General features: G+C 34.7%; 1 protein-coding gene across 43 annotated transcripts in view; it reads right to left on the bottom strand.

Annotated features, from left to right (window-relative positions):
• LOC148783829 (uncharacterized) overlaps positions 1-22,620 on the bottom strand; it is a 47,336-nt gene that overhangs the window by 5,707 nt on the left and 19,009 nt on the right. For 5 of the 43 annotated variants that reach the window (XM_088865074.1, XM_088865033.1, XM_088865042.1 and 2 more), the window contains 3 exons: positions 22,485-22,557; positions 22,290-22,383; positions 21,337-21,573 (listed from right to left, as the gene is read on the bottom strand). In XM_088865074.1, the coding sequence (XP_088721200.1) occupies positions 22,330-22,383; positions 22,485-22,557 (127 nt within the window). In that variant the 3' untranslated portion in view covers positions 21,337-21,573; positions 22,290-22,329. Of the gene's footprint in view, positions 1-21,336; positions 21,574-22,239; positions 22,414-22,484; positions 22,558-22,620 lie in introns of those variants that run through there. The other 38 variants (XR_016054358.1, XR_016054340.1, XR_016054297.1 and 35 more) reach the window with 14 other exon arrangements.

Here is a 22,620-nt window from a genome sequence, read left to right as displayed (position 1 = left end):
AATTCTACATTATAAGGTTACAGGCGGTCTTTCTTTGCCACGGGATAAAGCTCTAGGCCTGGATGGTTTTTCTTTAGCTTTCTTCCATAGATTTTGGGAGCTGATTAAGGTGGACTATTGGAATTTGTTAAGGGTTTCTTCATCAGAGGGGACATTTTTAAAGGGGTGAACTCTACCTTTCTAGCCCTAATTCTGAAGAAATCTTCGAATGCTAGTTTGTCGGATATCCGCCCTATTCGCCTTTTAACTAGTCTTTATAAAATCATAGCAAAAGTGTTGGTAGAGCATTTGAAAAGTGTTTTACCTCACCTTATCTCTAATACCCAATCTGCCTTTATCAAGGACTGTTAGATTACATATAGTATTATGATCGCACAAGAATGTATCCATTCGAGAGTTCAAACCAATATGTCTGGTATCTGGCTAAAATTAGATATGGAGAAAGGTTATGATAGAGTGGAGTGGGGATACTGCAAGAAATCTTACAATGTATGGGATTTTGTGACAGATGGAGGAGTCGGATGGTTGGATGTCTTTTCTCAGCCCATTTCTCGGTACTTTTGAAGGGTAGCTCGATTGGTTTTTTTTAAGCGTCTAGTTTTTCAAGCTTCTAGAGGTCTTCGCCAAGGGGATCCACTATCTCCCTTCCTATTCACTATTTCTGCTGAATGTTTCAGCTTAATGCTGAGTAATGTGGAGTGACTGGGGTATTTCTCAGGGTTCTCGATTGCTAATTCAGGTATGGTGATTTCCCATCTGCAATATGCGGATGGTACTCTTATCTTTTGTGATGCAGACCCTCTACATATTAAGAACATTGTGTTATTCTTTAAATTTTGTGAAGTTACTGTTGGCTTTAAGTTGAACTTTCATAAGTCCTCCTTGGTAGGCATCAATTGCCCTGATTCTGTGACCGAGTCTTTGGCTACAATGATGGGCTGTAATGTCGGCTCCTTTCCCCTTATCTATCTCGGCTTACCAATTTCTGATTCTAGATTTCCTTTAGCAGTTTGGGATAGAGTGCTGGAAAGAGTTCAATGTAAGCTGGATTTATGGAAACCTAATTACTTATTTCTTGATAGAAGCGTGACGCTCTTAAGATCTTGTTTAGCAAATCTTCTAGTTTATCAGATGTCATTGATTAATTTGTCTCGGTCGCAAACAAGATTGAGAAGATGATGAGGGACTTCTTTTGGGGATCCACTAACGAGCAGAGGAAATTCCATTTGCTTAGATGGAAGAGGGTGTGTACTCTCAAAAAGGAAGAGGGGCTGGGCATTAGAAGTATTAGACTGGTTAATCAAGCTCTTATGTGTAAATGGTGGTGGATGAGCCTCTATTTGAAAGAGCAGTTGTAGTTCTAAGTCTTTTTGGTTAAATATGGGTTGGACAGGTCCGGAGTTTGGCTAGGAGGTGGTAGAAGAGGGGCTACCTCCCATATGCAGAGGAATATTGTATTATGCAGACCTATGATTGTTAGTTACTTTAGATGGTCTGTAGGGTGTCACAACCTAATATCCTTTTGACATCATAAGTGGGTGGGGGAGTTTCCTTTTAAGTATCTTTTTCCAAAATTATTTCAGATTAATTCAAGACCAAATATCAAGGTCTACGAGGTGATTGAGAGAAGAGGTGATTCCATTTTGTAGAATATTCTATTGCCCTATCCAAGACTAAATGACACACTCTTTGCCCAATGGTGTGCGTTAATGAAATTACTTGAAACAATCTATATTTCTGCAGAGGCGGAGGACCAAATGGTATGGGAGATTGAGAGTGACGGTTTGTTTACAGTCAAGTCTTGCTACAATCTTCTTTTTTACGATCGATGGAGATGGTATCCGCCCTCAGATTGTACAAATCTGGAAATGGTCTATACCCCATAAATTTCGCTGGTTGTAATGAACATGGTCCTAACTATTGACAAGCTGATTAAAAGGGGTAAGATTCTAACAAATATTTGTTTGTTTTGTAAAACTGATGGTGAATCTAGTATCTATCTCTTTATACACTGCCTTTTTACAGTCTAAATTTGGTACTGGTTGTTTGGAGTGATTCATATTAGTTTGGCTCTACCTTTGACGGTGGAGGGTATTCTTACTCAACTCTCTTTACCCCACCTACCGGAGTCTGGTAAGTCTTTATGGAAAATTACCAAAGGGGTTATTCTTAGGGAGGTTTGGAAAGAGAAGAATAGAAGAACTTTCGAAGGAGTCACTCTACCTTTGGATGATTTGATTCACTCTATTAAATGTTCAATCTGGTCGTGGCTTTGTGTTTCTAAGGTGGGATGGGGTACGACCAAGATTGACGTTTTTGCCAACCTCAACAATCTTTTGCAGTTGGGTGCCATGAGTTATAGACCTAACAATCTTTTTCAGTTGGGTGCCATGAGTTCTAGACCTAAAAGCTTCTGGATAGCACCTACTATGGGTACTTTGAAGCGCAATTTTGATGGAACTTCCTTTGGTAACCCAAGGTTAGCTGGTATTTGTGGCATTTTGAGGGACTGTGAATGTAAAACTCTCTTTTTGTATTCCTACCGGCAAACTTTGCTGAACTGTTTACGTTTTATCAAGGTTTGAAGATTTCTAGAGAGAGAAACTATGGCCTTTCATGCTGAATAAAGGGGGATTCTCTTAATGTGGTCAAGTGGTGTAACAAGGAACAGCTCATTCCGTGGAAACTAAAATATCTTTGGCTACGTATCATGGACTTATCCTTTACCATCTCAGTTTCTTTCACGCATGTTTATCGAGAAGCAAACTCGATGACAGACTGTCTAGCCAAAGGGGGAATCGCTTTATCTTCTCTTATTATCTCTGACAATGTAATTACATTCCAAAAGCGTTAATAAAATTATCAACATTTGGCAAAATGTTACATCCTTATATATATATATATATATATATATATATATATATATATATATATATAATCAAGTAGTTGATTTTTAATGTTTGATTGTACACTTTTTATTTTTTACTCTTTTTCTCGACTCTCGTGCTGTAATAATCCTAAAATTTCAAAAAAAAAGAAAAAAAAAAGAAAAAGAGAAACTTTTAATAAATGATGGTCCATATGAGCATGATGGTCCTTAGGGACCATCACTACTTTCAAAAGCTTTGATTTAAGTTTTTACTGCCTTGCCACGTCCTTTAGTGGACGTGGGCTTAAAATGTTCAGGTGTAATATAATTGTTACACCTCATGTATGAAGTGTAACTTAATAAGATAATATAATAAGGTGTCTTAAGAATTTAAATAGGAAAGGCGAGGACTCCCACCCTAGAAAATTTTTGAAATCTTTCTCTCTCTAGTTGAAACGCAGTGAGCTCATTCTCTCTCTAGCCGAATTTTTATCGGAAGCTCCCTCTCAAATATTTTAGAGCTCTTTCTCTCTCTAGCCGAATTTTTATCGGAAGCTCCCTCTCAAATATTTTATGTAAGTGACTTCATTGATTTGAAAAATAATCCGTTCTTTTTTTAAATAAAATGAAATAATTACTTCTGCTTATTATCATGAATTTTAGGCGCGATAAATTTTATGTGCAAACGACCTCATTATTTTGAAAAATAATCTTTTTAATAAAATTATGATATTAGAAATTTTAAATGCTGTAAATTCTTAGAAAAATAAATTTATTTATTTTTCTTGTCTATTGTTAAAAATTTTTAGATACTGTAAAATTATTAGAAATAAATGTGATAGTTCTGCTTTTAGTAAAATTGTGAGATTTCTTTCTATTGTTTTTGAATATTTAGACATTATAAATTTCATGTGCAAATGACTACCTTATTATTTGAAAACTGATGTTTTTGTAATTATTATAGCATTGTTTGTGAAATGTTTATTTGCGAATTAACATCCCATAAAATGTGATAATTTCGTATTCTTGAATTTCTATAAGAGTTTTTTTATACATATTAGATTGGCAATTATGCTAAAATATCTTTACGAACTGCTACCTTTCTAAATTTGAGCCCAAAATATTTGACTGGTTATTTTTGAAATGTTATTGAAAGTGACTGTTATTACTGGTTTCAGTGAAATTCATATTCATAATTTCAGTGATATGTTGAGTACATGATATTGCTGCTTTCGAATGTTTAAAGAGATTTACAAATACTTTAAGTATGCAAGTGGACTCATCCGGTTCGCCGGTGAGGTATAAGTGGACCTATCCGTTCCGTCGGTAGGGATTAAGTGGACTCATCCGGTATACCGGTGAGGTATAAGTGGATCTGCAGGGATTAAGTGGACCTATCTGGGACGCCGATAGAGATTAAGTGGACCCATCAGGACGTTGATGGGGTATATAGATGACCTACTTGGGACGCCAGTAGGGTATTTTGTGAAATCTATTGAATTATGCATTGCTGTTAAACTGTTATACGCATTTCAATTATTCAAAATTATACTTAGTTATGCATTTTTAAAATTGAAACTGCTAATGCATTTCTGTTAATAGATCTCTTTTTTGAAAATATTGATATCTTTCAATCATGATTATTTTTAGGATTACGATGATCACTTACTGAGTAGCCAAACTCATCAAATTATGGTAAACATTTTTTCAGAATAACTGCGGTTTTATTTTGAGTGTTTGTTAGAATCAACTCTGGAAGATATTGTAGTTGTGCTTAAACTTTCTTTTGTTACTTTGTATGAATTCGCCACTGTAAATTTGTCATATCAAGAGATGTATATATGTTCTGACTATCACATCTCAGGAATATTAGTATTGTAAATTCTTGGGGTGTGATAAATATGGTATCAGAGTAATAGGTTTAAGATTCTTAAGAAATTTAAAAAGAATCTACTTAAAATCACATTTATTGCGTGTACGGACTGGGACAATATCAGAGAAAAATATCCCTATCTTTTTCAATAATCAGGTACACAAATTTAGAGGACTAAATTTTTTCAAGGGGAGAAGAATGTAATAATCCTAAAATTTCAAAAAGAAAAAAAAAAAAGAAACTTTTAATAAGTGATGGTCCATATGAGCATAATGGTCCTTAGGGACCATCACTACTTTCAAAAGCTTTTGGTTTAGGTTTTTGCTGCCTTGTCACGTCCTTTAGTGGACGTGGGCTCTAAACGTTCAGGTGTAATATAATTGTTACACCTCATGTATGAGGTGTAACTTAATAAGATAATATAATAAGGTATCTTAAGAATTTAAATAGAAAAGACGAGGACTCCCACCCTAGAAATTTTTTGAAATCTTTATCTCTCTAGTCGAAACGCAGTGAGCTTTTTCTCTCTCTAGCCGAATTTTTATCAGAAGCTCCCTCTCAAATATTTTAGAACTTTTTCTCACTGTAGCCGAATTTTTATCGGAACCTCCCTCTCAAATATTTTAGATAATTGACTTCATTATCTTGAAAAATAATCCGTTCCTTTTAAAAATAAAATGAAATAATTACTTCTGCTTATTATCATGAATTTTAAGCGCGATAAATTTTATGCGCAAGAGACCTCATTATTTTGAAAAATAATCTTTTTAATAAAATTATGATATTAGAAATTTTAAATGCTGTAAATTCTTAGAAAAATAAATTTATTTATGTTTCTTGTCTATTGTTAGAAAATTTTAGATAGTGTAAAATTATTATAAATAAATGTGATATTTCTACTTTTAGTAAAATTGTGAGATTTCTTTCTACTGATTTTTAATATTTAGACATTATAAATTTCATGTGCAAATGACTGCCTTATTATTTAAAAACTGATATTTTTGCAATTGATTATAGCATTGTCTGTGAAATATTTATTTACGAATTAACATCCCATAAATTATGATAATTCCGTATTTTTGAATTTCTATAAGAGTTTTTTTATACATATTAGATTGACAATTATGCTAAAATGTCTTTACGAACTGCTACCTTTCTAAATTTGAGCCCAAAATATTTGACTGGTTATTTTTGAGATGTTATTGAAAATGACTGTTATTAATGGTTTCAGTAAAATTCATATTAATAATTTCAGTGATATGTTGAGTACATGATATTGCTGCTTTCGAATGTTTAAAGAGATTTACAAATACTTTAAGTATGCAAGTGGTGAGGTATAAGTGGACCTATCCAGTACGCCGGTAGGGATTAAGTGGACTCATCCGGTACGCCGGTGATGTATAAGTAGACCTGCAGGGATTAAGTGGACATATTTGGGACGTCGATAGCGATTAAGTGGACCCATCAGGATGCTGATGGGGTATATAGCTGACCTACTTGGGATGCCAATAGGGTATTTTGTGAAATCTTTTGAATTATGCACTGCTGTTAAAATATTATACGCATTTCAATTATTCGAATTATACTTACTTATTCATTTTTTAAAGTGAAATTGTTAATGCATTTCTATTAATAGATCTCCTTTTTGAAAATATTGATATCTTTCAACCATGATTATTTTAGAATTATGATGATCACTTACTGAGTAGCCAAACTCATCAAATTATGGTAAACGTTTTTTCAGGATAACTGCGGTTTCATTTTGAGTGCTCGTCAGGTTCAACTCCGGAAGATATTGTAGTTGTGCTTAAACTTTCTTTTGTTACTTTGTAAGATTTCGCCACTGTAAATTTGTCCTATCAAGAAATGTATATATGTTCTGGCTATTACATCTGAGGAATATCAGTATTGTAAATTCTTGGGGTGTGATACGTGCTCTCTCTCTCTCTTAAAGACTAGCCGGCCCAAGGGCCAATTAAACCCTCACTGACCAATTGACTGATTAATCCATATTTTTAAACATTTAATACGCACACACGCACGTGTGTATGGCATGGGATTCCGACCGCTTAATGGCACGATTATCGACGATTCCAAATCCAAATTAGAGTATTTTAAAACCCTAGCAATCATTGTCGTGATAATAATTCTTAGGGAAAATTTCTTATAGAACCTTAATTCCTCATATTATTTCATGATAACTTTCTTTATGTCGATTTCACACTACCCCTTCATCTCTTGTCTCCTCTTTTATTGACTTTTGACCATAAAAATTAGCCCCAATAAAAATTTTAATACCATTTCATCCCAAAAACTTTTTAAACCATCTTTTTCCCTTTCCAACCATTAAAAATGTTTTTAGGTTGAAATGATATAAAAAGATTTGTTGAGGTTAATTTTTATAATCAAAAGTCAATAAAAAAAAGGAGATAAAAGATGATGGTGTATGGTGAAATCTTTAAGGATTTTCGTATGCTCCTTGAAACAAAAACAGAAAAAAGGTCTACCATGAAATAATACGAGAAATTAAAGTTCTATACAAAAGTTTCCCTAATTCTTATAATGATATTATTACTGGATGGTTTTATTGGGATATTAACATTTGCCTATGTATTTGGAAGGTTAATTGTTTTATGTGGGCAGACGGGCATAAAACCACATCCTACTTGGAAATCTATTATATAGGTTATCTTGAGATTTTCATATATTATATTAAGTATACTATTTATTAAAAAAAAGTTGTTATTGACATAAAAAAAAATTAATTCGAATTAAACAATAAAAATACAAATGTATCAAAAAAGTTTATAATGACAAACTTGAAAGTAAATTTTAATGTAAACCAAATTTAAAATATTATAACTTATTTATCGACATCACATCTTTAACTTAATTTCAATTATTTTACAAATTACTCCACTTTTTTTTATTACGATTTTTAGAACTATTTTTCAATAAATTTAATGTTTCTTTTCAAATTCCAATTAGTAATTTTGCTTCGATACTACGTACAAGTTGTTATCGGGAACGGTCTTTATCATATGATAATAAGGGGATGCCCTAAACTAATGGGATAAATTCATTTTACTGAGATGCTATTGGGCATCTTACAGATAACAATTTATATGGAATTTAATATAAATATCACTGTGGTACTAAAAGAATGTGCCACAAGTTTTACAGGCATGTCCTTTGTTTGCCTTTTTTTGGGATTTTTTTATTTTTTGCCTCAAAATGCCTTCATTTCAGAACTCGAAGAACCAAGGTAATTTCTTTTTGATTGATTTTCAGTTTGGAGCTTTAAGTTCCAAACCTACTTTTTTTTGTTTAAAAATTAGCATAGAACTTAAAGTTCGAAATAAATTATACTATAAAACACCATACTAATAGTTAACTTAAGACTTCTTATTCAAAATATTTTGACCATATAATACCCCTATATATTTAAAAATCACGTATGACCAAATATAGTTTTTGTATTTTAATAAAGGTATTTTTGTCATTTTAAAATTCCTACAAAAATTTCAAATTTAAAAAGGTTCTTTAGACTTTTAAAATAATAATTGGAATATAAAAGTAATTTAAAATTACAATAAGCCTTTCTCAAAATTTTCAACAAACTATTGGTAATGTAACTTTTATGTTTATGAGGACATTTTATTGTTAAAAAGTTTGGAATAGACAATTTTAAATTCACCATTATGAGTTTGTCAAGTGTTAACGACACCTCAAAATAGTACAATTTTTTTCTTTTGGTGAAACAAAAAAAGCACTAAGGTTTTTATAGATGAATAAAAAATGCTAAGGTGAATTCCAGAATGGATTATGAAGGCTATATTTATCAAAAAACTCATAACTTTTTATTTTAAATCTATTTTTTATAGGTAAATAAATTATTAAGTAACAATAAATTTAAAATTTTCACAAAAGTTCAATAGTATTTTAGTATTCATCAGGGATGATATATATATATATATATATATATATATATATATATATATATATATATATATATATATATATATATATATATGGGTGCGGTTTGTATAGAGCCTAAGCTCTAAACAATCAAATTAGAGTCTACCTTCAAATAGTATCAAGAAATGTGGTTTCCATACTTAAAATCTTTGTGATGGCCTTAAAACATATTTACATCTTTATTTATAAAGTTCAAAGCTTCAAAAATAGTGTAGATCGACAGATCTATGAAAACTTAAAAATCTTGAAAATTGACGGTCCAAAAATGCATTACAAAATACATTATTTCCAAAACTTGGAATCCATTTTTTTCTCATGTCCATGCATTTTGATATCGAGGTGGTCAATTTGAGGATATTTGGGTATCAAAACAATCTCTTCTAGTGAAAATTTTGAGGTACGCTCTAATTTGATTTTTTAGAGCTTCGGCTCTCTATAAACTTTTTCCTATATATATATATATATATATATATATATCATGGGGCAATGATTTCATGCAACCGTTGTATAGTAATATGATGCGACAACCTTAAAAAACCATCTTATGTCCATTTGTTTGATCCAAAATTTGAAATACGCAATCTTTTCATTCTAATGAACAATCACAAAGAAAGGAAAAATTGAAAACACAACGTAGAAAGTATTTTTTTCGTCCAATTAACATAAGCCGTTTATTTTGGTGAGATGCTTAGATCTAGGCCTTATAATGATTTTTTCATTTCCAATTTTTTGGATGGCTTTATTATCATTAGATGAACAATGTTAAAAAAGATAAAAATGATTTGAGTTTATAAAGGCTAAGATCTTGAAATTCACAAAATAAATGGTCTAGATTTGTTTTTTGGGGGGGACTCATTTTAACCATATCTAGAGTTCGAATTGAACTTTTTTTTTTTGGAGGGATTGATTATTGAGGTGAAGAGAGAGTGTGTGCAAAATTTGGGGTCATACAAATGCCACAAACATGATTTTCTAGAAGTGTCATTGCATTATACTATATTGCAACCATCATTGCTCATATATCATGAGTACTATTCATGGGTATTGCTCACAGGGATAAAATGAAAGAATTTTAAGTTTAAGTTAGAATATATGGGTCAATGTATTATTTTATTGGACACTTTGCATACTTGGAACATTAAATAATAATATATAAGAGGTGTGAAGGGCCTTGAGGGGGTCATTAATTCGACATGATTTTTAAAAATTGAAATAGAGAAAAGCTTAGGCTTTGAAACCCTAGCTTAGTTTCTTTGAATTATACTTGTGTTTAACTTTGTTTCTTGTCGATTTGACTGTTCCCTTAAATTCGTCCTACATCAAATTGGTATCAGAGCCTGTGATCTAGACGATAAGTACTATAGCAGTGTATGAAGTTACTGTAGCATCAAGGTTTTGGTGCCTTAGGTCAACAACAAAGTAGGGAAGTTATAATGAGAGTATAGGATTTACTGATTTTGGTCAAAGTTTTGTCAAAACAACCTAGATCTTGTTGATTTCAACTTTTTTTTGGTTGATTATTTACCTAGGTTTTGTGATTTTGATGAACCTATGGCAGCGAGAGGGGTCGTAGAAGGGGGATTTTTATAGATCCACTTAGTGATCCTGTAGATGATAGAATTGAAGAACTTGAAAGGAAAATACACTAGCTAGTGCCGCAGTTCACGAGCCTCAATAATGGGCAAGACGATGATCTTTCTGCCCAAGTGGATTTCAAGTACAAGACTTTTTCACTTTTGCGCTCCGCTTAGGGATATGTGTGATAAGAATAATGACAAAAGACCGAGATGTCATTGATCTCATAAATACACTCGTTGTGTGTTTTAGAGCTGAGTTTAGGCAAATTCAGCAGGGTTACATAGCTGAAGTCGTGCAATTTCAACAAATTAATATAATTAAAAATATTCTACCGACATACATTGACCCTTTCCTTGAGGGTTTCTCATTTCTAATGTACAATAATTGTGTTTTGATTAGTGTAGTAACTCACGAGTCCCATGATCATGCTTACAATATTCGAGTTGAATAATATTGTCAAACTAGTCGAGAAAGAGGAAGATTATTTTTATTTTTTATTTTTATTCAACACTAAAGGATATATATTATAGTTTTATCTTTTAGGGTTTATTTCTAGGGTTTTTTAGTTTTTTAGGAATTCTAAGGATTTTATATATTATTTATTTATTTCATGAGTACTATTCACACGTATAGTTCGCAGGGGTAAACTTTTCATTATGAATTTTCAGTTTAAGTTAGGATATATGGGTCAATGTATTATTTGTTTGGACACCCTTTGTACTTGGAACATTAAATTATGGTATATGTGAGGGGGCAGTGATTTCATGCAACGGTGGTCTAGTAATATAATACAACAACCTTTGAAAACTATGTTAGGGCCATTTGTTTAACCCAAATTTTAAAATATACACTCTTTTCATTCTAATAAATAATCACAAAAAAGAAAAATTTGAAAATGCAACCTAAAAAGTGTTTTTTTAGGTCAATTAATATAGGCTGTCCATTTTAGTGAGATGCGTAGAATGATCTTTTTTGTTCTCAAATTTTTCAGATAACTTTATTATCATTAGATTAACAATATTAAGAAATAAAAAATTGATTTTTAATTCATCAAGGCCTAGATCTTGAAATTCATCAAATGGACAGTTTAGATTCATTATTAGAGGGGACTCATTTTGACCATATATAGGGTGCAAATTATTATTATTATTATTATTAGTTTTTGAATTAATTATTGAGATAAAAAGGGTGTGTGCAAAATTTTGAGTCATACAAATACCACAAACATGGTTTTCTAGAATTGTGGTTGCATTATACGATGATACAACCGTTGCATGAAATCACTACCCTATATGAGGTGTGTGGTGCTTTGAGGGGGGTCATAATTCCACATGATTTTAGGGACCATTTGAGTTGCAGATCGTAATGCTCCTAGAGAGACATATTTCGAATATAGAGGAGTTCCTGTTCCCAACAATCAACGAGATCATAGCCCCACCCGATCTTCTATGAACCGTACGAGCACGTCCTTCGTCAAGCCCCCACCCCACAACCGTGCTTACGGTTCTATACCCCAACCCAACTTGCTCTGGTCCCGGGTCATCCCTTTCTATTCCTCAGTAAGCTGACTTCTACAGCACAACCCTCCTTGGTCTCTTCACGACCGCAGGTCTGTAGTAGAGTGAAAGGATGTGATTGGGCAAGTGATCGATTGACGAGGTTTCTTCCTCGCATTCAGATGCGGCCCCTCTCCGCGACAGGTGGTTCGGGCAAGGTACACTCATTAAGATCAATAAGACCTCTTAAAAAAATTGTAAGAGCGAAAAGCTTAGGCTTTGGTACCCTAGCTGGGGGTATGGAAAAGAAACTCTATATTTCTTTGAAATATGTTTGTGTTTAGCTTTGTTTCTTGTTGATTTTATTGTTCCCTCAAATTCTCCCTACATCAAATCCTTGAAATATTAATCCTAATTTTGCATCTCAAGTCAAAACCCTAATTTATTTACACCATTAACTTCAAAACCCTAGGACTGGTTGTGGAGACTCTCAGGATATGATTCAAAGTCTATTCTACACCATTTTCTTCTCTTTAGGTTGTAGGTTGGCCTTATATTGATTGGAATCAATTTTATTTAGGTCTTCAATGCATCAATGTTTGAAATTTCATCTCTCGAGTAATACAACAAATTCCTAAATTGCATGTTGATTTACATAAATTTCTTTATTAAGTTTTATGGATGATTACCTGCAAACATTTTAGATGGACAACCTTATTTGAATTTGAAGTATTCTCCAAATATGTTTTGAGTTATTTTAATAAACTATTAATGAGTATTGATATTAGTTTTGAGTTCGTTTGGTTATCAAAGCATGTTCTGTCATAAGGCTAGAAGTTTGTTTCTGATAAGGATCTATCCTAGAGCTTTAAGGTGTCTATCAGAGTTTTCTTTTTTTTTTTAATGTTAACAGTAAATATTCATTAATATAAGGAGATAAACTTCAATAATACAATTACAAAGAGAAAAAATAGGGTAAGAAACCCTACTTCAAAGAAAGACCAACCAACACTCCTGAAAAACAAACAATCACTAAAACTCGTAGACCCTAATCTATCGAGAAGCTTGAAAAACCCGTTATCTACCTGAAGCAAGAAAGCTTGTTCCTCTCTAGTCCCTGAGCCCAATCCTCACCAACTCGAAACCACACCAAAGCACCATCTCTTTTGTAGGAATCACACATGCCGGCGTTGGGGAAACACCCAAACGACACTCAAAAATGCCCATAGTGGCGTCAAAAGGAGTCGGCAAAACCAGCGGCCAAAATTTGGGTATAAAATATAGAGAAGGAGGGGAGGGGAAGGGAAGAAGAACTAATGAGGGAGCAGATGAAGAACCAAGGTCATTGATAACTTGTCTAGGATGCTATATAGGCCATAATTGGAGATCTTACTTCTTAGAAGAAAAAATTCCTCCATGATAAGGGAGAAGTGGCTTTCAATCCTGTCTTGGGAGTTAACCACAAGAAGAAAAATCCTCCATGACAAGGAAAAAAACATAGCCTTCAACAAGGCCTATTATGGCTTGGGCGTTAATCACAAATGACCTAAAATAGGGGATGACAAGGTCTCAGATCCCCAAAGAAGGGAAAACCCCATCTTAGGCGTTAGTCTACCTAGATGAGGTGAAAGTCGAGGGAAAGAGATAAGAGTGCAAGAGAATTAGAAGATCTATGACGAAGGTTGGAGATTGGCATAGATGGAAAGAAGAGACGACAATAGAACAGAGAGAGGGGGAGGGGGAGGGAGAATCCCCCCTCCCAAAACGTCGAGAAGCTCTATGCTACCTTAAAAATGAAAAAGCAACCGAGAAAGACTTCGAAAATGGGTTGGAAAATCTAACCTCTAGGAAGAGGAGGAGAGAGAGAGAGAGAGAGAGAGGTAAAGCTAGAGAAAGAAAGAGAAACGAAAGTTAGATTCGCCTCACCGGATACGGGATTTGGCCCACAAGAGGCTATATCTGACTCAAAGGAGTTGAGATCAGGGCGGATGCTCTCTCTCTTTCTCAAGGCAAAAGCGGAGGCAGCTGCTGCAGAGTGATGGCGGTGGCTACTACTGCTACTTGGCGGTGCCTGCTGCTGTTGCTAGGCAATAGTGGTGGGCTGCTGCTGCTTCTAGGCAGCTGTGGCGGTGGATGCCGCTGCTACCAGGTGGAGGTGATGGTGGCTACTCCACTGGATGGCTTGAACGGAGGTGGAACTCTTGACTATGGCTAGCAAACCCTAGTAGAGCAAAAACGATTACTTAATTTTTGTTATAAAACTGTGTCCATCGGGTCTTTGAAGTGCTTTCTAAGTTTGTGATATTGTGCTCCTCAGTATTTTCAGTGTCGTCCCATGGCTAATAGAGAGTTTTTGAGGCCATTTGGCTGATGCCCTCGATTTTCAAACTTAGTAACTTCGGTCAATTGGCCATCTAGAGCATATGAAGTGTCCTTCCTTTGGTCAAGGAAAATTCTATATTAGTGTCAGAATGAGTTTACATTCCATGGCTGACCAAGGCAATGTGAACCAGTGTCATGGTAAAGGCCGTGGGTGTGTTCAAGTCACATGTGCACGGTAACAAACGTTTCAACAAGGTCTTGACCTATAGGTAGGGAGCAGTGGGGGCAGATGCTTTCTCTAACCCTTGGCAAGAGCACATTTAGTTCTTAACGGTGTCAAATTTGAGTTTGTAGAAAAACAAAATAAAATAAACGCCACAACACATTTAATCCAGAGGCCTGGCACAAATAGGTGGCATTTTTCCAAACCACGAAGGCATTTCTCTTCTCTCCTTCTCTTCTTCAATTGGGAGGGCTAACTCCATAGAGGCTGAGACCCGTGCCCTACTCAAAGGTTTGAGGCGGTTCAACCTATCGTGGGCTCTTCCCTTACTATTGAAAGGGATTCCAAAAACATCATCTCTTGGGCATCAAGCATATCTCAACCCCCTTGGAGGCTTTGGCACATCTTTGATGAAATTCATAATCTTTGTAGGTCTACTGGACTCATACTTGGAGGAGGCCAATCAAATAGCCGATGACCTAGATAAACAAGGAGCTTCACTGGAGTAATCACTAATTTCAGATGGCGCAATCTGCTTTGCGTTTTGTTTTTGGTTTTTTGACAGTTTTAGTTTTTTAGGCAACTCTTCTTTTTTTGTGTTCCTCAATGACCTTTCTCGGTGACTTTGACTTGCCCTTTGGTCTCTTTTGTATCTTTTGTACTTTCTATTTTCCTTCAATGCAATATTAACAACATAAAAAACAACTATAACAGAAAGATTTGGGGTCTCGATTTGCTCGGGAGTTCATTTTCTCCACTGTGAAATTTGTACTTTCCTGAGAGGTCATGTTGATGGAAAAATTAGAAGTCAGATGAGCCAGAGAGATAAAAAATTAGAAAGTAAGAGAGAATTCAGACGAGCCAGAGAGATGAGTGTCCAAGAGGATATTGGTTTTCAAAGACGGTCATTCTTATGCTCAAGCGCTTAAAAGAAATGTTTCCCAAGAAAGTGTGACCAAAGCTAAACAAGAGAGTGGATGTTTGATTGAAGGTTTTTCAGAGTCTGTACCAATTCTAAATGTCTCGAATGAGATCTGCAATGCAAGACAGAAAGCTTGGCGATCGACAATCTTGGGATCTTTCTCATCATCTTTGACAAACACTGATGGATTTGGATCAATGGGTCTTGAAGGTATGGAATCCCACTGTCAAGCATTTTGTTAAATTCTTTAATAGTAACAGGGTTTTATTTTTTCTGGCTTCGAGTGATGTTTGTGATGAGATTCTTAAAGAGCCATTGGAGACTTAAAGGAAAATTGCTGACTATCAAAGATTGGAGTGTATCGATTAATGAATAAAAAATTTTACCAGAGAAACTTTGGATTAGGATTCTTGGCTTACCTTTACATATCTGGAATTTTTGATGCGTTTCAATCTATTGGGTTCAAAGTGGTAAATTTATAGAAATTGATTGGAATTCAATCATTAGTTATAATATTGGGATTGTTCGTATCAAGATTGAAAGGGTGAAGGGAATGCTAATACCTGAAAAGATTATTATTAGGACTAAGAATTTTGAATTTATGTTGAATATCAAAGTAGAAGATTTACAAGATACTATTAGAAAAGAAGATCGTCAGATCAAGAGTTTGGTGGTTGATCATGGGGTAAAGATGGATGAAAAATGACAGATAGTGAATGATAGAAAGGGGGTTAGGGGTAAAACTCATCAATGGCGGAAACTGAGTGATCTGAGAAGAAATTTGAATCAGGGAAGACGATGGACACGTGGAATGGTAGGGACATGTGGCATAATTGGGAGAATGACGTGTGATACCTGTGCAACTAGACAAACCTAGCAATTTTCAAATTGGAGGAAAGAGGAATTTGAGCACTAAGAAAATTTGGAAGGTTAAGGAGTATAAAACTCAAGGCGGTTATAATGATGGATCCCTTAATCGTAAGGCTAATGTCTATGAGACGATAGACTCTACGATTGGGATTGAATCATCAGCTATGTTAGATACACATATAGACAAAGGGCAAAATGGGAAGAGAATTTCTGATGGAAGTGAATTGTCAGGTCAGTTTTTGAAATCTCGAAGGACAAATTGTAATCAACAGGTGGAGGGCATGGGTGCCTTGGTAAGAGGTGATGGGTAAGGAAAAACGCTGGAATTTAGGGATACGTTGTCTCAGAATTTGAAGAATGGCTTGGAGGAAGTTATTCAAGACCGGTTTATAAGTGCAGAGCGTGGCATGGTGAAACCAGGGAAATCAAAGTTCATAATTGAAGAGATGAATGGATTTCGACGTCTTCTCCCCTACAGAAAATCGGTGTTTGCAAGAAAGATAAAACTCCCTAATGAGTCTGATGGTAGTGACTGGCCTAAAGAACTTGTTATTGTGATCGATAGGGAAAATTAAAATAACTCCTTGAATGACAGTTTGATGAAATCTCGAACGAAGGTGGGAGAGTTTTCAAAAAGTTTTAGTGGCGAGACGAAGAAGTAATCGAAGATGCTATTCCTCTGAGAATGGTGCCAGCTATTGCGGGAGATCAGTATGAGCATGATCAAGTGGTGCTTATGCTTGAAGGGATGAAAGTGCGTTCTCCGGAATCAACATAAGAAATAGTGGAAGCTGTGACAGCCCTACCCAGCCCTGATTGTCAAGAGAAGAAGAAGGCAGATGGAAAGAAAGGGGGAACATAAGGAATCATCCAGCAAGCTTACAACAAATAAAAGATGTGTTGTTTCTTCTAGTGGAGGTAAAGAAGGTAAGAAGAAGATTGTTGGTTAGTCTGGCTCTATGCCTGCTAGCAGATATGCTACCATACACATCTCATCTATTTCTAAATGATTAAGGTCTTATCTTGGAACATTCAGGGTTTGTGTGATAGAAAGCATAAACTTGAGCTTCTAATTTTGATTAAGCATGAATGCCCTGATGTGGTTTTGTTGTAAGAAACTAAAGTAATTAGCCCTACTTTTTTTGCTGTTAAATCTTTGTGGGAGAACAGACCTCTACAAGTTTGCTGCAAAGATTCTATAGGTGTCTCTGATGGTATTTGGACTTTATGGGACCTTAGTGTCCTTCAATGTATATAGATCGTTGTTGATATCTAGTCTGTTTCTTGTAGCTTTTTGCTTTTATCCGGTAATTTTTATTTCATGATTACGAATGCATATGGGCTGAATTCTCCTATGTTACAATCGAGATTTTGGGATGAAATTTCTAAATTTGGTAGGGAATTCTCTTTTCCCTGGACTATAGGTGGGGATTTTAATGGCACTAAATGGCCTGAAGAATCTAGTACCTCTCACAAGATCAATTCTTGCATGAGAGGTCTTTTGAATTTTATCTCTGAATTTGGATTGTTGGACTTTCGAGCAACTGGGACCAATTTCACATGGTCTAACAATTGTTGTACTAACCCTATTATGACTAAATAGGATGGGTTTCTAGTCAACAACAGTTGGGTTGAACAGTTTCCTAAGGCTGGGGTCAGAGGCCTTCCTAAACTTTCATAATATCATATCCCTCTGATCTGGAAAAGTAAAACACCTATACATAGGAGAGGGTATTTCAAATTCGAAATGGCATGGATTAAGAATAAAGATGTTAATGAGTTGGTGAAGAATGTTTGGTTAAATGCAGGGGTGGTAGGTTGGAGTGGTTTCAGAGTTTCTAAGAAGGTGCAAAGTGTAAAAAAGCAACTTATTAGATGGAACCAGAATAATGGTGTTAACTACAAGAGAATTCAAAATTTCTGAAATTGACGTGAAAGAAGGGAATTCGGGAGTTATAGAGTGTGAGGACATAATTCTTAGAAACAATCTTAATAGGGAATTATAGGGATGTTTGATGGAGGAGGAAATTTATTGGAAGCAACGAGCTAGGGTGAGATGGCTGAAAAAGGGAGATCTTAATACTTGCTTCTTCCATGCTACGACAAATGCTAGGAAGAGAGCAAACATTATTCAGGGTTTAAAGCTTGATGGGGTATTGGAAGATCGACTTGGAAAATGCTATTGTAAAGCATTTTCTGGAAGCCTTCTCTGCTAGGTTTGTACCCAAAATTGATTTCAGTCAGGTGCCATTCTCCAAATTGTCTCTTGAGTGGTTTGAATGGGTGGTGAGACCTTTCTCAGAAGTAGAGATAAAGGAAATTGTGTTGAGCTTGGCAGGAGATAGAGTACCAGGACCGGATGGGTTCCCTCTAAGGTTCTTTCATAATTATTGGGTTTCCTCTAGGTTGAAATTTTTTGTATGGTTAATGAATTTTTTGATAGAGGGGTGGTTAATAGAAGTATCAATTTAACCTTTATTGCTCTGATCCAAAAAAAAGGGATTATTGAAAGCCTAAAAGACATTAGACCTATCAGTCTATTGACAATTATGTATAAGAATTTGGTAAAATGTTTGGCAATTAGGCTTAAAAGAGTATTACCCATGGTTGTTAAAGGGCCACAGTCTGCCTTTATCCAAAACCGACAGATTTTGAATAGTATTTTATGTGCCTAGGAGATTATAAGTTCAAGGATTGCTAAGAATAAACCAGGAATTATATATAAGATTGATTTGGAAAAATCATATGATAAGGTTGAGTGGAAAATCCTATTGCAAACCATGAAGGTGATGGGTTTTGGTGATAGAAGGCTGAAATGGATTAGGGGTTGTTTGGAATCTACTCATTTCTCAATTTTGATTAAAGGTAAACCTAAATGTTTTTTTAAGGCATCAAGAGGGATTAGGCAAGGGGATCCTCTCTCTCCTCTCCTTTTTACAATTATGGGGGAAATATTTAGTGTGACCCTAATTTCAGTTGTTGATATGGGTATTCTTAATGGTTTTACAGTCACGAATAATGGGACCGTGGTCTCACATCTACAATATGCTAATGATACCCTTATATTTTGTGGGGCAAATGAACAAGAAATTAAATCTCTCAAGATATTCCTAAAGTGTTTTGAGGTGATCACTGGTCAGAAAGTAAATCTCCAAAAAACACACATTTTTGGAGTGGCATGTGATGAAAGTAAGGTTAGTGAGTTTGTTGAATTAGTAAACTGTGGGGTTGGAAGTTTTCCTATTAGGTATTTAGGACTGCCTCTAGTATCTAGTAATAGACCTTCGGCTTTTTGGGATGTATTGGTTCAGAGATTGCAATATAAGCTGCATCCTTGGAAATTTAAACTGTTATCTCTTGGAAGAAGGTTTACTCCCATTACATCAACTTTAGCAAATTTGCCGATTTATTTTCTCTTTACCAACTACCGTCAAGAGTGATAAACATGTTGGAAGGGATTATGAGAAGGTTTCTACGAGGAGAAAATGAAAATAAGACGTACTTTTATTTAGTTAAGTGGAAAAAGGTAAGTACTCCAATAATTGATGAAGGGGATGGGGATTAAGAGACTAAACCTATGAATAGTACTCTCTTAACTAAGTGGTGGTGGAGAGCTGCAAATGAGAAAGATCAATTATGGAGGAAAATATTGGGGGAAAAATATGGGTGTGATATTGGACATGGCCTTATTGCTAGGGGCAATAATAAAAAGGGCATTACTTCTATATGGAAAAGTATTGTTGCTCATTGGATTTTCTTTCTAAGTAATGTGCAAGTGATTGTAGGAAAAGGTGATGAAGTTAGATTTTGGCAGCAAAACTGGATAGATAATTGCCCTTTAAAGTTTCAATTTCCTAATCTCTTTGCTGAAGTTATTACTACAAGCAAATTGGTCAGTGAGATGGTAAATGGTAAGGCTTTAACACAATTTGGGATATTCAATGTTCTTATCGAAGGAGTTAGTAATGTGATGGCATATCAACTAATTAATTATCTAATTTTGTTGCAGCATCATTTTTATTGCCCTGATGAAGTTGATAGATATATCTGGCTTCCAACTAGTTCTGGTAAGTTTTATGTTAAGTCTGCATATCAGTTAATGTATTATGATAGCGTGAGATGGGAAGATAAAAGTCTTGCAAAAGTTTGGAGATGGCCGGTTTCCCTTAAGATTCGTTCCTTTATCTGGTTGTTAACCCAAAAGAAACGGTTAACAGTAGATATGTTGATAAAAAGAGGGAAAATTTTTCCTATTGTATGTTCAATATGTAAATGTGATGAAGAATAAGTGGAACATTTGTTTTTTAGTTGTCCTGATGGGAAGAAGATATGGGGATGGGTGTTTAAACGGTTGGTGGTACAAGTAAATTTTCAAACACAAGCTTGTAGATTCACTGCTGAATGGGATCTAACAAAAGTTGGTAAGAAAGGAAAATTTATATTGAAAGTGGTCAAAGCTGCCGGGAGATATGGAAAAAACGGAATAGGCGATGTTTTGAAAGTGTAAGCAAATCACTTGGGGAGATACAAGAAAAAATTAGAACTACTGTTGTAGAGTGGGGAGATACAGGAAAAAATTAAAACTACTGTTGTAGAGTGGTTAGCTATTAACAAGATGTGGTGAGGGGTGTCACAAACAGATTTGATGTATAATTTGCATATCCTGCTAAAAGAAAGAAGTTCTAAAGAGGTTAGAATTGGGATTTGAAAAGCACCTGAGGATGGGTGGATAAAAATGAACTTTGATGAAAGTTTATTGGGTAATCCAGGTCCGGCAAGGGTAGGTGGTTTCATCTGTGACTGTCGAGGAAATGTTTTGTTAAAATTTTCAGATACAACTAATGAAGCTGAACTCAGATCTTTGCTTCAGGGAGTTAAAACTGAGTTAACAATTTAGCAAACCAGTCTTCATAGAGGGGGATTCACTTAATGTAATTGAGTGGATAAAGAAAAAATCTGTCTTGGATTTTACAGGGGTTAGTAAGAGAAGCGACTGCTGAATGCAAAGGTATGATTGTGAGATTTGATCATGTTTTTCGTGAATCAAATATGGAAGCTGATCGATTGGTAAACGATAGAGTTGCTTTGTAAGATTTAAATGTTTTGTTGTTTTGATAGTGTTTTTATTTTCTTGTATTTGTTTTTTTTATTTATGTTTGTAATAGCCGTTTTTCTGGTTCTCTGATGATTGTACTCTGTTGAAAGTTTGATGAAATGAAAGGTTAATTAAAAAAAAAAAAAAAAACAGTTATAACGGTGACAAAAATATACATAAACTGCAAGTAACACTTCCGTCACATGAAAATGAAAGAGAGAGAGAGACCAAAATATACAGGGGTATTCCAGGCGCCTTGAAGTTGCCCACCTGATAACCTAATGAACCTCGGTGAATGAATCATGCAGACCTTGGATTGCTATCCTATAATTCAAGATTGATATCACCTACATGGATTCGTCCAACACAGGATGAAAACATTAAACAATCAATCCAATATAGAGACACATCAATAAAAGTTAGCTCTTCTCAAAATATCAGTCACACAATTTTACATGGAGGAATGAACAAGTGAAACAATGAAATCGGTGCTCAGCTAATGATCCTAGTTTTCATTTGACAAGTACAAAGAGAAAACGTATTTTCCCATCCCCAGCGTAATTCAAGGAAATTATGAAAAGCCATTTGATAATCAAACCCAATAATTTAAATGTTTAGAAATCAAAAGATTGAAAGAACTAATTTATTTTTGTACCATGCAATAGTAGGGGTGTGAGTGCTAGAAGAAAACATTTTTAAGGATCCTGTGCTTCAAAAGATCTTTCTTGTATTTTCACGGTGCACTATTGTGATGATTTCATGAATTGTGAAAATGCACAACACAATTAAACAAGAACATTGAAACTTTCATCTTCACAAGTCAGTAAATGATTCGTTCACTATTGTGATGATTTCATGAATTGTGAAAATGCACAACACAATTAAACAAGAACATTGAAACTTTCATCTTCACAAGTCAGTAAATGATTCGTTCTCTTTATAAAGTATTTTTTATTTTATAGAGTGATGTTTCTATCAATTTATTGGAATGATAAGATCATTTAACAGAGAAGTGAATTTAAAGCACAACACATATATTAGATAAAAATCACTACCAACTTACTCATCTTTACAAGGGAACACAGCACCTTTATTTACAATGTTCATCTTTCTGCATATCCTCCAAGCTCAAATCTTTGTTGTCCATCAATAGAAACCTGCAAAACCAAGAAATAAATAATCTAAATCTATAAGCAAGTAAGCAAATCCTTAACAATAGATAATAGTGATTTGAGCAGACAAAGCAGGTTATAAATACCTGAGTGGAATGGACAAATTCATTCTCAGGGACGGCACTCGTTGGAACACACGTAACATTATCAGAAGTCGTCCTGAGTAACAAAAATAACTTCCAATTATCAAGGGTTGAAAATCCCCCATTAAAGAAACAACTG

The sequence above is a fragment of the Amborella trichopoda genome, chromosome 1 (assembly GCF_054954075.1).
Source record: "Amborella trichopoda isolate Santa Cruz 75 chromosome 1, AtrichopodaSantaCruz75HAP2 v2.0, whole genome shotgun sequence".
Lineage (NCBI taxonomy): Eukaryota > Viridiplantae > Streptophyta > Magnoliopsida > Amborellales > Amborellaceae > Amborella > Amborella trichopoda.
This window is presented reverse-complemented; position numbering and strand designations above follow the sequence as displayed.